Raw genomic sequence first — 18,080 nt, 5'->3', positions numbered from 1 at the left:
TATTGTGATGATGTAGAGATTGTACAATTTAATATTATTTTTTCCATATTGACTTTTAAACTAAATTAAAATTCATTTGGTAGGCATAAATCTAGCAAAATCCATTAAGTATATAAAAAAACATGCAAAAAAATTAGAGAGTCGGCAGGTACTGTGAGGCGATGTTAGATATGTGTCTGTACAAAAGGTGCTGCGCTGCATTGGTGATGCTGTGCTGGAGAGGACCTTTAAATTTTTACAGTGAGATCATACTGTCCCTGAGTCTTCCATATCTCTTGGCTCAACAAAGTAAATAAAAAATATTTTCTGGTTCTAATAGTTTGTTGAGCCAAGCGGTAGAAGACTCAAGGATTATTTACAGCAAATCACACACACACCCACACATCCACACACACACACACACACACACACACACACACACACACACACACAACGACCACCACACACACCAGCACTTCCCTCATGCATCAGATGGGGCGGCAGGGTTGCCCGGTGGTTAGAGACTGTTTCATCATGTAAGGACTATCATCAACCCAGGTTCAAGCCTCATCTGCCCTGCTGAAGTGTCCTTGAGCAAGACACTGATTCCCTACCCGCTCCAGGAATGTTAAGCATTGTTAAAGCTAGGACAACAGAATGGGTGGCTTCTGGCTTGTGAGACATAGTGGGAGTGTCTGACTCCTAAAAAAATGCACTGAGACAGAATTCAATGGTCTGTAAGGGAGGATTGTTTTGTATCCAAACAGTTTAAAAAGTATAACATATAATACAATAATTGATTACCAAAAGAAGCCTTGGTTAGTGATCTGGCCAGCCATAACTTGTCTCTAGGCTTGTCTGCCTGCCTTCGTCACAACTTGAACTGAGCTGAAAATGATGATGGAAATCCTCTGACCTTGTCGATCTAAGGAAAGTCTGAGCGGTTTCCGTTTCCCATCACGTTTAGTCAATGCATTTAGGTCGATGTATTGCTTTTACACTTAATGGCGTTGTAGTAAGACATAAGCGTCAGTGTCTACCAACATTATCACAATAAAATAAGCTTTAATATTTTCCTATGCGATTTCAGTTATCCTTGGCAGTAGTGGGGTGCTTTTACATTTTATGAGACTGCATGTGTGCATTTTCATCGTTTTACAGTGAAATTCTTAGTGATGTTACATTTAGAAACCATTTAGGGAGGTCTCTCTGATCCCTTCCCTGTAACGATACTAGATAGGTAGCCATGGTCATATAACTACATGGCCCCAAACAGACCCGATACACACTGCTGCTACATTGTTATTGTTGCTTTTAAAGACCATGCTGTCATGTAACGTTATCTAAACGCAACTGGATTTGAAGCTTGAATTGGGGGATGGGTCTCTTCCCACAACAGATAGCTAGCCCTTTCCGGAAATGTACCAAAACATGCATAACAAACGCAAAATGAATGCAACGTAGCACATCGATGTACGAACCCGACGTTTAGGATGATGATGATGTTGTTGTTGTTGTTGTTGTTGCTAGCTAGCTAAGTTAGCATGTATTTCACCTTTGAAAACTCAACCACGTCGCCATCTTGCAAGGCAGATTTTCAGCGTAGACTGGGGCGCTTTAATAGCGTTCAAACAGGTCAAATTATACGTGTTGTTTTGATGCAGATATGCAATTTACACTCACCTCATATTCAGAAAATGGGCCGAAGGAAATGAAACGTGTCCCTAGGTAGAAATATGTGTCAATTGTTGATTGTAAATCCGCGGGTTACGGACTGTGGACGACTGGCCAGACTGAAGGCTGCGCCGCATTTGTCTGTCGATGTCCTGGTAGGACAACATATATTTTCCCTACACAATTAAAACACAATTCCACACGCAATCTTTTTGTAAACTTATATATTCAGCGAAATATTTTACTTGCATATTTACATAGTGATCAGACTGGTGTGTTACTTTATAATAACTGCGGACATTTTTTTAAGTATTAGTTTCTTTATATGCCTGTAAGGACAATCTAGTGTGACAACTAAATATTCCCCGTAAACAAGGTAAAGTTCCTGGTGCACATAATATACAATATGAATGTATTCTTGTATATTGTATCATATTTTTTCTAACAATATTTTCATAGAAACATATTTAATAACGGTTTCCCCGATTGGGTTCGGTTGAAACACAAGTGGCCTAAGAAAACGACATAAACGCCAACGGAGCAAACCACATTAGGGAGTAGTTAACTGAGCTAAATATGGGCACCTGTATTGCATTTAGCTAGTTATGATATTTATTGCATTCATTAATAATGTAACGCTAGACTAATTTAGCAGTCAGACAGACTGTACATATTGGCGGAACCTTTGGCGTTCAAGAGTTTGGTCTACACGGATTGTTTACGGTAACGGTAGAAAATAATGAGTATTTTGCTAGCTGCCTTCATAGTTTTATCCTATCTTGTTTGGATAAAATGCATTTACTATCGACATCAGCGAAGTTTCGAGAAGTCGTTGAAACATTTGATGAAACCTTTATCAAATAGAGACAACTTCGTCGCATCGCAAACTAATGACGTTGATGTCAGAGCTCTGGTTGTAACTGCGCACCCAGATGATGAATGCATGTTCTTCGCACCGACGATTTTAAGACTCATTGAACTCAATGCACGTGTTCATGTGCTGTGTTTATCTCCAGGTATGGTAATAATTGATTATTCCTCTGCTAACTAACGTAATAAACGAAATATTAATTAAGCTAATAAACAACTTTAGAACTTAGAAGCAACGGTGGAAAGACAAGAGTATGTATATGTGGTGAAATGTTTTGTCAAGTAACATTAAATATACTTTGGATACATTTAGATACACTAATGCCTGTATTTATGTATGTATGTATATTATCCAGTATGTATATATATACTGTATATACAGTATATATATATACATACTGTGTGTATATGTGTGTATCACAGGAGGTTTTTCTAGTGAGGCAAGGGAGGAGCCCCCTCCCTTCTTTTTTGAGAAGAAAAGGGAGAGTTTATATATTTTTAATAAATAAACGAAAATATATTTTCTCTCTGCTTTGAACTAATTCCATTATTGAAAATGCTTTAATGGGGACACCTGCAGGCCAGGGAAGGAAAGGGTGGAAAGGGAGGACTGCCCCGCCCCCTGCTCCTCATGGGCAGGGTCTTATGCCGTGTGTCATGTGTGTGTATGTGCTTCAGTATTTTTCATGCTAACCTATGATTGGCTAAACAGATCAGATTGCGCAACAGTGGAGGCATGCAGGCCTTGTAGGAATGCCTCCCTGCAATGATTGACATCAGCCCTGACCAATGAGAACCAGACTCAGGCAGGCGGGCAGGGCTCAGGACTGCGTTTAGAATCCCACATAGGTTACGCAAAAACCACGCCCTGTGCCCACCTACGCAGCAGTCAAGCGCCGGGATTGGCCAGGAGCAAGTCTTTTTTCTTCTTTTGACAGCTGGAATCTCCCTTCTTCTTATCGTGTCCACAAAGAAATGTCAGTTATAATGCTAAATTTGTTTCCGCCACAGCTGAACACACTGCTGTCCTTTCTCATTAAACTCTGCCAAGTCCGATGCTGTGCAGGGGTGTTCCAGCAGGGGGCATATCAGGAGGTGCGCCATGGTTTGTGGTTTGGTGTCGCAGTCACACACAACGTCCCTCTCATTCAAATATCCCCATTTTGCGAGAGTGACTTTTGCTCGTCCAACACCAGATCTTAGTCTGTTTAGGCATTTCCAATCTGCATAGTTTGGAATCTCCCACAACACAAATACTGCACGGCACGCAGCCCAGCAATTTGATGAACCAACTGAATTGCTCTTGATAGCGGACATTGAAATTAATTATTAGTGTATTAATGCCAATGAAAACGTAACAAGCTTTTAACACACAATCGATTTTTAAACATTTATTTCAAAACATCATTGTAAAATGCAGGCCTTTAGCCAAAGCTTCAATAACAGAGCTCAGCTGACAGTTTAAAGTCGAACTGAACCTGTTCGTCACGTGCATAATGAGTCCGTTTCAGACTGAAAACATAGTTTCTCTAAGATGACAGGTTGAGAGGCGGGTCATAGTATCATGTCGATGATTTTATTTGACAATTCTGGGGACTGGATTGGGCTTTGGCCAATCCTGGCGTGTTCCGCCTCCAAATCGAGTGGGATTCAGTGTGTTGTGGCGCTCCCCTCGGGAAGAGCCTTTTGATGGGGGGGTGGAGCTCAGCGACCCGCAGGCAGCCAGCTGCCTTCGTGTTGCCGAGCGGAGAGTGCAGCACGTCGGCCTGGAATCTCCGAAGTGTGACCCCTGACAACCAAGCTCTCGGATGCGCGGGCCATTATCGCTGCTGTAACAATACGATATCCCTGGAATGCGCGTTTTAACGAGCCAGTTACATTTCTTTGCATTCTTAGAGATTATAGTTTGTTTTTTGTTAATGTTTCTAACAATTGGCCAAGTTAGTAGTTAGTTTATGGGATAGGAATTCTGCCAGATGACAGGCAGTAGGCGCCATTTTCGACTTCATTTGGAAGAGAAAATTATCCTGTAATGAAGATTTGATTGACCGCTGCATGTCGTGATATGATTGGTTGAAATGGGGTAGAAATTTGATAGTACTAGGTGACGTCAGCAAACTGTACATTACTGTTATCAATGAAATCTTGAAAAATGAACTTTTGATGTGAAAAAGTGTGAAAAACTAAAGAAATTAGATTGTTGTGATTTTGTTTGCATACATTATTGAATAGGTGCACTGCATAGTATGCAGTATTTTTCGTCATAGTTTTCGTCGACGAAATTAATACTACTGCATACCCAGGTATTTGAACTAAAAGAAAAGAAAAGTCATTTTTGGGTTCAGCTCGACTTTAACCTGCAAAGCCTCAGGACTGCCGCTGCTGCATCCAGTCATCTGAGCTACAGTAGCGTTGGCTCTCTGGTCAGTGGTCATAATGTGACCAGCTAGCTAGCTGGCCAAAGCCATGACAAGAGTCATGTAAATGGGATTAAATGTGTCAGACTATGGTTTGTATGTGGAAGATACAGCTACTTTCAACTGCAGCAGACAAGTGATCTGGCTGCCTACTAGTTAGCTACTATGCTAAAAAAGGAAGAAGTCTGGTTTGATAAGTAGCGTGCTAACGCTAGTTAGCTCGCGATGTTAACGTTATTAGCAGTTCCAATGACGTTAGCATCGCGAGCTAACATACAGGCTTTTGCTAAACCAGATTCTGGGAGCATTACCCAGCATGGAATTTAAGTGAGCTAAAATGTATTGTTGACAATCTTACTGTGCTGTCTATTAGCTAGCTAGAGCATCTAGGCAGCCAACCTGACAGCCAGAAGCTAGCAGCTATCTCAATTATTGCAGGGAGGCATTCCTACAAGGCCTGCATGCCTCCACTGTTGCGCAATCTTATCTGTTTAGCCAATCATAGGTTAGCATAAAAATACTGAAGCACATACACACACATGACACACGGCATAAGACCCTGCCCATGGACCATGCCGCTGAGGAGCAACAGAGCTCTGAGGTCCTCCGTCCTCCAGAGACTGCCCTTTCCTTCCCTGGCCTGCAGGTGTCGCCATTAAAGCATTTTCAGGAATTTGTTCAAAGAGGAGAGAAAATATATTTTGGGTTATTTATTAAAAATATATAAACTCTCCCTTTTCTTATCAAAAAAGAAGGGAGGAGGCTCCTCCCTTGCCTCACTAGAACCTCCTGTATATATATATAATTTATTTGAATGGGACATACATTTCATTTTGATTTCATCATAGTGCATCCAAGTATTAAGTTCTTACCCAAATATTTCACAGGAGATTACTACAACCAAGGACCTCAGCGCAAAAAGGAACTTCTGGACAGCTGTGCCGTGTTGGGAATACCAGCCTCCAGAGTCACCATAGTGGACCATAAGTAAGTCACAGTCCAAAACACAACATGCAAAATCCAACAACATTTGTGTTGTCTGAGAATTCATAGACATTCACAAGGGTCATCATCACATGATAAGATACAAAATGTAATGGTCCCAGAGGGGAAATTGGGTCACTGCAGCTGTGAAGAATAAACTATATAGATAAGAAAAGAACAGATGGAACATTTTGAAGATGATACAATTATGATGCACCAATATATCAGCAAACTCTCAGTATCGGCTGATATCAACTTTAAAAAGCTATATCAATATTGGTCCAATATTTGGTAGATTGTGGAATTTACATTTTATAACTTTTTTTTATGAGTGACAAATTAGCAACAGAATAAAACTGAATTATCTTAAGATGTCTGAAAAGCCTAACCTGTTTTGCACATGCAAAAAAGTTTTGTTCAAAAATGTATATTGGTATTAGCAGATATGGGTGGGAAAATATCAGATATTGGTATCTGCTTCAAACCATGCATGAATATTCACAAATTCACATCATATGTGCAGCAATGTTGGCTCTCCACATTATTTTTTAAATTAGGCTAATAGTAAAGTGTAAATAAAGGCATTATTATTATTATTGTTACTAGTGGAGTGCCCGTTCCCCCATGCACCACCCCGTGGGCGCTTCCCCCCCGCACACACTGCACTCTGTCAGGTCCCCCTAAGCGCAAGTTTGAAGTCGATCCGACAAACGGTTCTCGAGATACGCGAAGGACAGACATATAGACAGTTCTGGAATAAGTCCAAATTGCATAAAATGCACTCCATCGGGGTCCGAGCAGCGCACTCCCCAAGGTTGAAGTCACAATCGGACAAATGTTTCTCGAGATAAACTGCTTTTTGTGTTGCCAATAGGTGGTGCTATGCCAAATTGCACGGAATTCAGCTCCCTGCACTCCGTTGAGTCCCCCTAAGCGCACTCCCCGAGTTTGAAGTCGATCGGACGAACGGTTCTCGAGATAAACCGCTTTTTGTGTGGCCAATAGGTGGCGCTGTGCCGAATTGCATGGAATTCTGCACTGCACTGTGTCGAGTTCCCATCAGCGCACTCCCCAAAGTTGAAGTCGATCGGACAAACAGTTCTTGAGATAAACAGCATTTTTTTTATGTTGCCAGTAGGTGGCTCTATGCCGAATTGCACGAAAACAGGGCACTGCACTGCACAATAGGGCTGTTAATCTTCACTGGCCTCACGATTCGATTCGATTACGATTCAGAGGGCTACGATTCGATTCGATAACGATTATCGATGCATCTCGATGCATCTTAAATCGATGCATCACTTTTTTCCCCGAATACATGATTTTTAACACATTCACTGCCAGCCTTTTTTTTTTTTTACTGTAGGTAGGTTCTGCCAGAGGGTTTTTTTGAGGATTCTGGCTCATTTTACAAGAGCCGAGGATTATTTTCTGCTTGGAGTTTGTGAACACAAAGTTCACAAAAGTACTAATAGAATGTGTGCTTTCTCTGTCTAAAAGAGTTAGTTTGTAGAGTTAGTAGTTATGTAGATATTAGCCGTTGAGTACAGCATGGTTTCAGCGTCTGAGAGTGAAAGCTGAGATAATCGCAGTTTTGTGAAATTCAATCAAACAGGCAGAACAGTCACTTTAACCATTTATTTTTGGCATCAGTGAGAGATCAGACATCTAAACAATATAGTTCTGAACGCCCTCTCCTTCAAACTCCTCCCTCCGTGGGCGTGTCTGGTGGCTTTCAGCCTGCGTTTGTCACAAGCGAGTGTTCTGCTGCTGCTGCTGCTGCGAGTTTGAGCAGCCTCCCTCCCTGGCAGCGAGTGTGGATAGGGCTCACTTGTTTCTTGGGTTTGAGAGCTTTGATGAAGCTTTGTACGATTCTAGGCTTTATGCTGCGTGTTTCAAACTGTGTTTTCCACCCAGTCTATTTTTGGAATCCCCCACCGCCAGCTCCCAGCGCAATAATGCGCGAAAGTGAAAGCGTTTTCGCCAATCCATTTTACAGTAGAGAATGGTTTCCTCGCGCGTTACCCTACAGTTTTGGCTCTGCTTTTCCTAGTGTGGAGAGCACTGTCGCCACTTAGTGGGTCCGTGGAATGGGTTGTACACGTTCGCTGACTCCAATATTTTTATAGGAGACGGGGGGAGCGTTGATCCACGCCCGACCGTCAAAAAAAAAATTTTTTTTTTAAGACGAGATATCTCGTCTTTGGCAGTCAACGGTTGGATTCTGTAAGACGAGATATCTCGTCATTGGCAGTGAACGTGTTAAATAATCGATTTTTCACATTTGTGAATCGATGCAGAATCGTGCAGGTCCGCATCGCGATGCATCTTATAATCGATTATTTTTGACACCCCTACTGCACAATAGGGCACACTCCCAAAGTTTGAAGTCGATCCGACCAACGGTTCTCGATGGCATGCAGCAGATGATGCTCATCCATATGCAGTGGTGGAAATGGCCAGGTTTTACTCTGGGAACCCTACTTACGCAGGATGGGGGTTCCCGGAAGTGGCGTGGCCCTAGAGGATATTATTTCTGAATGCGTGACTCATTATAGCCTACCATTATAGCCACGTAAAAATCTCTTAGAAATCTCAGTTAACTAAGATCAATGAGCTCTACTGATTATTCCCCCTTGATTTTATTCATGACAGACTTGATGACACATGAATATTAATGCTGCTTATTCAGCTTACAAATACATTCTCTGCTCATTTCATGCTGCCCTCTTTGCAAGACATTTTTGGGGCCGGTGTGCAGAATGCACAGCAGGGCCCTTACATTCCACTCTGTCGCCCAGACCATTTTAGCATGGATGCAGGCACGGATGCAGGCGTTGTAATGTCTTTCCGCTTTCCAGTCCGGTAGGTGGCGGTAATGCACCTCTGGCTAATATTGTGGCTTCAGAGAGTTCCACAAGAGCCGGTCGTCGGACATTTCACCGTCTGGTGCCTCTCTCGGTCCGACTAGGAATTTATTGATTCGATTTTTGAGGAGTTGACATGTATCGTCTTTTTTGTCCTAATGTAAAGCAGCTGTGAATGTGAATAATCGTTTGCTCCTCGGACTAGGGCTGTTCCGGCGAGTCGACGTAATCGATGACGTCGACGCACGCTACGTGCCTCGACGCGCCCCAATCGTCACAAAACAAAAATAGTGTAGCTCATGTTAGCGGCTAACTGTTACTTGTCGTTACTTTACATGGCAGTAAAATGCCACTGAATGACCAAATTGATTTAACTTTTAACCATTTCGATTTCCACTTTCCATACGGACCGCCAGCATTGGTTAGTTGTTAACGTTGTGACAATTTATAACGTTTATAACGTACTCCGACTGGTTTGCGGTGTTGCGCAATAGCTCCAACCCCTAGCTGTATAAACCGGAAGCTGGAGCACGTTATAAACATTATAAATATAGTCACGTTATAAACTAACCAATGCTGGCGGTCCGTATGGAAAGTGGAAATCGAGATGGTTAAAAGTTAAATCAATTTGGTCATTCGGTGGCGTTTTACTGCCATGTAAAGTAACGACAAGTAACAGTTAGCCGCTAACCTAGCCACATTACCCATCAGCGGAGCGTCATTTGACGTCAGCACACTCTTCCAAACAGGTCGCGTGCCTCATTCCAGTCGATTCCACGATTTCAGACGGACAAGCCTGTCTTTATTGTCACACGATTACACATCAACACATGCACGGACGGCCACAAACACACACATGCTTCCAGTGGGCATTCCCATCCTTTCACATGGACCCATGTTGGGTGTGGATGCTACTAACAGTCTTGTGTCTGGATGATGTGTGTACAGTCCATGTGTGTGACCATCTTACATGGAGCATTTTGTCTTTCTCCAAAATTAAGAGCACTGTTATGCTGCCTACACACTAGAGGATTTTCAAATCTTAACCGATTTTAAAAACATGAGAGACCACAGACATAAGGACAATTTCATCAGATTTTAACATTAAAATCGCCTGAACGCACACACTAGACGATTCGGCCAGACTGTGAGACCACACACCAGCCGTTTGAAGTACAGACTCAAAGCGATTCCAGCAACTAGACTGTAGGCTGTTTATATCCCACAAAACCGCAATTTTTTCCCACAGACAACAGCAGATAGCTCTCTAAACATGCACCGAGCGGCGGGTCCACTTCAAGCAGGCGGACACCCTCGCAAAATGAGCTAAAACAACGTCCTGTCTGAGAGCTCATATTACAGCATATCCACTCGCTTGAAGCAAACAAACCGCTCCGCTCGGCACATGTTTGGAGAGCCCTCCGCTGTTGTCCACCCTGTTTTAAGCTGCTGTGAGGATGCTGGGGAGAGAGGAGCTACATGGCACTGCTGTTGCTCGTTTGTTGTGAGCGCTGCATTAACATCCGGGTATGACACGTCGACGCGTCCCGGTCTCCTCGCTCTCATTGGCTATTGCGGGTTCCGTCGGGAGACAGCCATCGTAAATATCAAACATGTTTGATATGCCGATTCGAGATCGGGCAGGCTCCGATTCAATCAATAATTTATTGACACCAGACACTTGACAATTATTTTGACAAAAAACCGGTTGAGACTAGCCTCCTCGAATCGGGCCACGCCCCCCCGAGGGGAATCGGGCATTAAATCGGGCCTTTTATCCTCTAGTGTGTGGGAAGCATTACTGTAAATTGCACACCATTGGACGATGATTTTATGTTGGACTGCTGCTAAACTCATTTGACATTGCACAAGGTTTTTGGTATTCCTCCTGAAAGTGACTTGAATTTAATTTATTCTACTATTTCATTTTGAATTGCACTATATTCATTTTATTTGAGGACAAGCTCTTGCTTTAATTTTATTTGATAGATTTTATGTTGGACTGTTAAAGAGAATGAGATGGTTAAATAATATAGACATCAGCAGGTGGTGGTGGAGGTGAGTCAGAAAATATTAGTGTTTTACCTATATGGCTACATCTGGGCAAGAGCAGTGCCACTCACTCAGCAAATTGATGGTTAAGACTGAAAAACAGTCTAATCTTAATGTAAATGGTCCTCTAATCTGGTTTCAAGGGGCCAAAATTTTAGACTGAACACAAATGACTCAATACACCTTGGCAGAGTTCTGCACTTTACTGAGCACACCGGCCCTATGCCAGGTTTCGACCTGGCCTTGTTTAATTGGAACCTGAAGAGGGATGCTGACTCCCCTAATCTACTCGCATCAAAGTAAACACAGGGTCGTTGACGGTCGTTGAGATTGACGACCCTGTGTTGACTTTCTCAGTTAGTGTCAACGACACTACTTAAAGCTGGGGCTTAGGGCTTGAAGGAGCACAGAACTGAAGACAAATATTCAAATATCGAACGTGTTTCGCGTCCGAATCGCACGAAAACAGGGCACTGCACTCCATCAGGTCGCCATCAGCGCACTCCCCGAGTTTCAAGTCTATCCGACCAACGGTTCTCAAGATACGTGAAGGACAGAGAGAGAGACAGACAGACAGACAGACGCTATCGTCATTATAGTATAGATAAATTATTATTATTAATATTATTATTATTGTTTCACTGGGACAATTCCCGACCCCGACTTCACAAATAAGTCCACAAATGCAGTCTCACACAGGTCTGCTCACGGCGTTATTTCTAAACACACACTCGCGCACAACATATACGTATGGGCCATTCTACGGAATTGTTTCAAAGTCAGAGTTATTACCGGTAAGTCAGAGTTATTAAGTTTACTCCTAGCTCAAATATTATTTTGGGTTTCAATAGAGAATTAAATTAGTATAGATAATCATATATTGTTAATATCATGTAAATTGTGAACCAACACCAAGTCCATTTTCTTGTATGTGCAAACATACTTTGACCGAATAAACAAATTCTGTTTCTGATAGAATGATCTCAGTACATCTAAAACAGTCGAACATCTAAAATTTGCATACTTAACTCATTGAGTGCCAGCCACTTTTGGAGAACGGACGCTCCCAGTGCCAGAGTTTCAGAGCGTTTTCAGTGATTTCTCGAGGCCCACAGAATATTGTGTGATATTACTATGTAAACACCGAACATGCACAAAGAACGAGGAGACTCTATTGTATCGTCAGCAAAAAAAAGTTTATTGATACCATTTTCCGTTCTTTAGTTATGAGCCGGAGAAGATAGGTTGTTTTGAGCAAAAACATACGTTTCAAATTAGAAGCTGAGTTATTCCGCCTTTTGTGAAATGAAGCATTTCAAGCACATTCACTGAGTCTGAAGCTAATATTTTCTGATGTAGTGACATGGTGTAGTTGTGTGGTGCCCTGCGTGCCCCCCCCCCCTCAGCTGCAAACTCCTCCCCACACTAACACACAGCCTCACGCACCCAGGTCTATTTTCGGAGTGCTCCGTTTTTGTGCGCCGGCTCCCAGCGTGACACGGAAAAGCCAAACCGGACTGCTGAGAATGGTTTGCCCCTTTGGCGTCGGGTGCTGCTTTTCTGGCGGCTAATCGTGTGCAGAAACCATACAGCAGAGACAGAGAGGCTCAGTTGTGGGCGCGGATTGACTGCTGTTCGCAGCCAACGTCAGCTCCAGCCAGAGCCATCTATATGGCTCTGGCTGCAGCATGAGCGGTTTCTCTTTCATCACGGGGCTTTTTCCTGCTGTTTTCCAGACCTTTCTCTAATCTGGAGAGCACTGTCGCCACCTAATGAGTCCGAAAATAGGTTATACACCTTCAATAGCTACAATATTTGTACAGGAGATGCAGGAGGCTTTGATCCACGTCCCACCGTCAAAAAACGCATTTGACGTCGATCGACGTCTTTGGCACTCTACGTCACTATTTACTTTGACGTCGATCGACGTCCTTGGCACTCAATGAGTTAAAGACCCAACGGAGCCCAAGTGGCGGGTGGGTCGGAGTCACGTTTCAGACTGAAAAACAAAACTTGCCTGAGATGACAGGTTGAAAGGCGGGCCATAGCAGCATGTCGATGATTTGATTTGACAATTTTGGGGACTGGATTTGGCTTTGGCCAATCCTGGCATGTTCCGCCCCCAAATCGAGTGGGATTCAGCATGTTGTGGTGCTACGTGAGTGGGATCCGCAGAGTATCAGGCAGCCAGCTGCTTCTGTGTGGAGCGAAGCGGACAATCCGATGCATGAGTGCTGCCTGCCCGCCTGGAATCTTTAACGAGCCAGTTACATTTCTTTGCATTCTTAGACATTACTGTTTGCTTTATTTTGTATGTTACATAGAATTTGCCAAGTCAGTAGTTAGTTTATAGGAAAACTGTCGCCGAGGGCTCAGAGCATCTAGTCTGAACCCGCTAGGTATCACCTTATTTAGCCCCACCCACTTGACCCGTTGTGTTACGACTTCCTGTTCAAAACGCCGGCTGGTTTACTTGGTCAAACCAGAGATCATCTCTGGTCTTCTTCTTCTTCTTCTTTCTATTTCCGGCAGTTTAAACGCAACATGGCGTATTACTGCCCTCCTCAGTTCTATACTTCAACTACTCCCACAATTGAAATTTTTTTTTTAAATAAAATAAATAAATAAACACTATATCCTCTGATACAACTCTGATTCATGCAAAAATTTCAGCACTGCCTCTGTGATCAGCTGGTGGTTCTTATTCTTCAGGCCAAAGAAAGATTTTAGAGAGAAAGAAGAAACTCCTACTACTGTTAACCTCTTATAAAAGATTTCCCTTTCTTTCCTATACCTTTTACATTCTAGGAAAACATGCTTCACAGTTTCAGGCTCTCCACACTCACACCGCCCATCTGGATGTTTTCCCACAATGAACAAGGTACTATTCAATCCACAATGACCAAGCCTCAGTCTACATATCTTGACCCTATCGCTCCTAGACCCATAGCCAGCCAAGTTGATTTTGACCTGAGGCTGCAGAGAGAAATAATGCCTCCCCTTGATCCCCTTTTCCCACTCAGCCTGCCACTCAGCTTCAACTCCTTTCTTGATCTTCTCTCTGAGCTCAACTCTTCCCATTGAAATACTTATTACTTCTTCCTTTTTCAGGCTCTCCTTTGCAAGGGAATCAGCTATCTCATTTCCCTGAATCCCAGCATGCCCTGGAACCCAGCAAAACTCCACTGCACAGCCTGCCTTCTCAATCCTATATAAAACTAATACTATTTCATGAATGAGATCAGGCCGAGCTTTAGACCTACCTGCACTCAATCATCTCTGGTCAAAGCTAGTGAATCACTGGAAGCAGGCTGCGGGGATAAGCTCTGCCACAGGAAGTGTAAACACAATCGGTTCTGATTGTGTTTACACTTCCTGTTAGTCTCTCAAGCTAGACCGTCTCTTCTACATGAGGTGATATAGAGAACCAAAGTGAACGTCACTTCCTGTGTTGCCATGCATGTCAGCGACTAAAAAAAATATGAATGGTGGTGAACGGCTAGTGACTGAGAACAGGTCTGAGAGCAGGTCACGTGGAGGCTGGGTTCACCCAGGCTAGGTGAACGGCAAGAGGCAATACTTTTTTTGATCCCATTTGAATTGTGCCATGAGGTCCACATGTCAATTTTGTCAATTTAAAATATAACTATGCATGCATATCAAGAAAGTCGCAGTTTGTCCTGAAACTGAAACATAACGTTTAGTTGTGTATGAAACAACTCAATCGACTACATCTCTCGTCTGGCACAATGTACGTCACAGCAACATGGCCTGGCGGGAGAGATGTCACTTACGCGACTGGTTGTGGTCTTTCTGATTTCTAACTATAGTGCCACAGTTTTACCACAAACTGTGACTTTCTTGACTTGCAAAGTTATCTTTTAAATTGACAAACGTGTACCCCGTGGCACAATTCAAACGGGATCAAAACAAGTAACGTATCTGTCCGTTCACCACCATTCATATCTTTTTTTTAGACACTGGTACGCATGGCGAGGCAGGAAGTGACGTTGACTTTGGTTCTCTCTGGTTTCCGGAATCAGAGGCCAGCATGTTGAGCCCATCAGTCCCCCTCCTCCAGCCCCCCATCAGTCTTCAGTCTTCAATTACCCATCAGCGGAGCGTCATTTGACGTCAGCACACTCTTCCAAACAGGTCGCGTGCCTCATTCCAGTCGATTCCACGATTTCAGACGGACAAGCCTGTCTTTATTGTCACACGATTACACATCAACACATGCACGGATGGCCACAAACACACACATGCTTCCAGTGGGCATTCCCATCCTTTCACATGGACCCATGTTGGGTGTGGATGCTACTAACAGTCTTGTGTCTGGATGATGTGTGTACAGTCCATGTGTGTGACCATCTTACATGGAGCATTTTGTCTTTCTCCAAAATTAAGAGCACTGTTATGCTGCCTACACACTAGAGGATTTTCAAATCTTAACCGATTTTAAAAACATGAGAGACCACAGACATAAGGACAATTTCATCAGATTTTAACATTAAAATCGCCTGAACGCACACACTAGACGATTCGGCCAGACTGTGAGACCACACACCAGCCGTTTGAAGTACAGACTCAAAGCGATTCCAGCAACTAGACTGTAGGCTGTTTATATCCCACAAAACCGCAATTTTTTCCCACAGACAACAGCAGATAGCTCTCTAAACATGCACCGAGCAGGAGATGCAGGAGGCTTTGATCCACGTCCCACCGTCAAAAAACGCATTTGACGTCGATCGACGTCTTTGGCACTCTACGTCACTATTTACTTTGACGTCGATCGACGTCCTTGGCACTCAATGAGTTAAAGACCCAACGGAGCCCAAGTGGCGGGTGGGTCGGAGTCACGTTTCAGACTGAAAAACAAAACTTGCCTGAGATGACAGGTTGAAAGGCGGGCCATAGCAGCATGTCGATGATTTGATTTGACAATTTTGGGGACTGGATTTGGCTTTGGCCAATCCTGGCATGTTCCGCCCCCAAATCGAGTGGGATTCAGCATGTTGTGGTGCTACGTGAGTGGGATCCGCAGAGTATCAGGCAGCCAGCTGCTTCTGTGTGGAGCGGAGCGGACAATCCGATGCATGAGTGCTGCCTGCCCGCCTGGAATCTTTAACGAGCCAGTTACATTTCTTTGCATTCTTAGACATTACTGTTTGCTTTATTTTGTATGTTACATAGAATTTGCCAAGTCAGTAGTTAGTTTATGGGAAAACTGTCGCCGAGGGCTCAGAGCATCTAGTCTGAACCCGCTAGGTATCACCTTATTTAGCCCCACCCACTTGACCCGTTGTGTTACGACTTCCTGTTCAAAACGCCGGCTGGTTTACTTGGTCAAACCAGAGATCATCTCTGGTCAAAGCTAGTGAATCACTGGAAGCAGACTGCGGGGATAAGCTCTGCCACAGGAAGTGTAAACACAATCGGTTCTGATTGTGTTTACACTTCCTGTTAGTCTCTCAAGCTAGACCGTCTCTTCTACATGAGGTGATATAGAGAACCAAAGTGAACGTCACTTCCTGTGTTGCCATGCATGTCAGCGACTAAAAAAAATATGAATGGTGGTGAACGGCTAGTGACTGAGAACAGGTCTGAGAGCAGGTCACGTGGAGGCTGGGTTCACCCAGGCTAGGTGAACGGCAAGAGGCAATACTTTTTTTGATCCCATTTGAATTGTGCCATGAGGTCCACATGTCAATTTTGTCAATTTAAAATATAACTATGCATGCATATCAAGAAAGTCGCAGTTTGTCCTGAAACTGAAACATAACGTTTAGTTGTGTATGAAACAACTCAATCGACTACATCTCTCGTCTGGCACAATGTACGTCACAGCAACAGCAACATGGCCTGGCGGGAGAGATGTCACTTACGCGACTGGTTGTGGTCTTTCTGATTTCTAACTATAGTGCCACAGTTTTACCACAAACTGTGACTTTCTTGACTTGCAAAGTTATCTTTTAAATTGACAAACGTGTACCCCGTGGCACAATTCAAACGGGATCAAAACAAGTAACGTATCTGTCCGTTCACCACCATTCATATCTTTTTTTTAGACACTGGTACGCATGGCGAGGCAGGAAGTGACGTTGACTTTGGTTCTCTCTGGTTTCCGGAATCAGAGGCCAGCATGTTGAGCCCATCAGTCCCCCTCCTCCAGCCCCCCATCAGTCCCCCAGCCCCCCTCCTCCAGTCCCCCATCAGTCCCCCAGCCCCCCTCCTCCAGCCCCCCATCAGTCCCCCAGCCCCCAGTGTCTATCAGAACAAATAGTAAATAGTGAGTCGACCACAAATCACACCCTCCCATTCTCAGCACAACAGAGCCGAGCCGGCTAGCCTGATGTATTGGCTCTCTGTGTCACAGGGGCAATAAATGATCAGGCCTCAGAGGCATTGAGAGGTCTGCGCTGCGGGACACCGTGCCCCCGGACACAGCCCTGGGATTCCAAGCTGACATTTGATGTATCCCTTCATTTGTCTATCTACCTAATGTTATGTTGGTGATCTGTTTGGTGATAATTTGTTATTTTGGGTTTACACACTGATGGTGTATAGAAGTGTAGTTTTAAAGAATCTGGAAAAGTTTTAGTAGAGAGATTTCCTAACCCAAGTATATTTAAGTGGCAGATGTACTGTATGTGTGCTTCATGTGATTTAGAGACGTTCCCATTTTAAGAGCTTAGATGGTCATACTTATTGGGAATAAATAAAGTTTGAAGTTGATGCAACACATAATGTATGCTATTGCACCACTGAACTGTTTGCATATGTTTCCAGATGATGAAGATGATGAAACCTCAGTTATCCCCATGGGGAAATTGGGTAGCTACTTTTGGGTAACTGTGAGGGCGTCAGGGTTAGGCTCATTAGAGCAACCTGTTCAACAGTGACATTTTAAACTTTTCTTTTCCATTCCTAAATTCAATACATGCATTTTGGTGCTACTTTCTCCCAACTACAGTCCCACACTCACCAGTAGCTACTGGTAAATTTCGTACAGAGTACAGACTTGCCTGATTATGATTTCTAGGTCAATTATGAGTTACATACCAAGGTGTCTATTTACCTTGTATCAGTAGCTGCTTTCACACACAGATCGCCAAAATTGCAGTTCAGAAGGCCCGCAAAGCCGGCCGCCTCGCCACAGAAATTGCTTTCACACACAGCCAAGCAGCACTGCCACATTGCGATCCTGGGGTGTGCTTTCAAGTGACATCCACCGCTC

General features: G+C 43.6%; 1 protein-coding gene across 1 annotated transcript in view; it reads left to right on the top strand.

Annotated features, from left to right (window-relative positions):
- Positions 1–2,392: 2,392 nt before the first annotated feature.
- pigl (phosphatidylinositol glycan anchor biosynthesis, class L) overlaps positions 2,393–18,080 on the top strand; it is a gene marked incomplete at its 5' end in the record, with an annotated part of 43,223 nt that continues 27,535 nt past the window's right edge. The window contains 2 exons of the mRNA XM_083639194.1: positions 2,393–2,669; positions 5,828–5,927. Coding sequence (XP_083495320.1) covers positions 2,393–2,669; positions 5,828–5,927 — 377 coding nt within the window. The remainder of the gene's footprint in view (positions 2,670–5,827; positions 5,928–18,080) is intronic.

Source organism: Poromitra crassiceps (genome assembly GCF_964638095.1).
Source record: "Poromitra crassiceps genome assembly, chromosome: 1".
In the NCBI taxonomy this organism is placed as follows: domain Eukaryota; kingdom Metazoa; phylum Chordata; class Actinopteri; order Beryciformes; family Melamphaidae; genus Poromitra; species Poromitra crassiceps.
The sequence above is the reverse complement of the archived record's forward strand: the minus strand, read 5'-3'. Positions and strand labels throughout refer to the sequence as shown.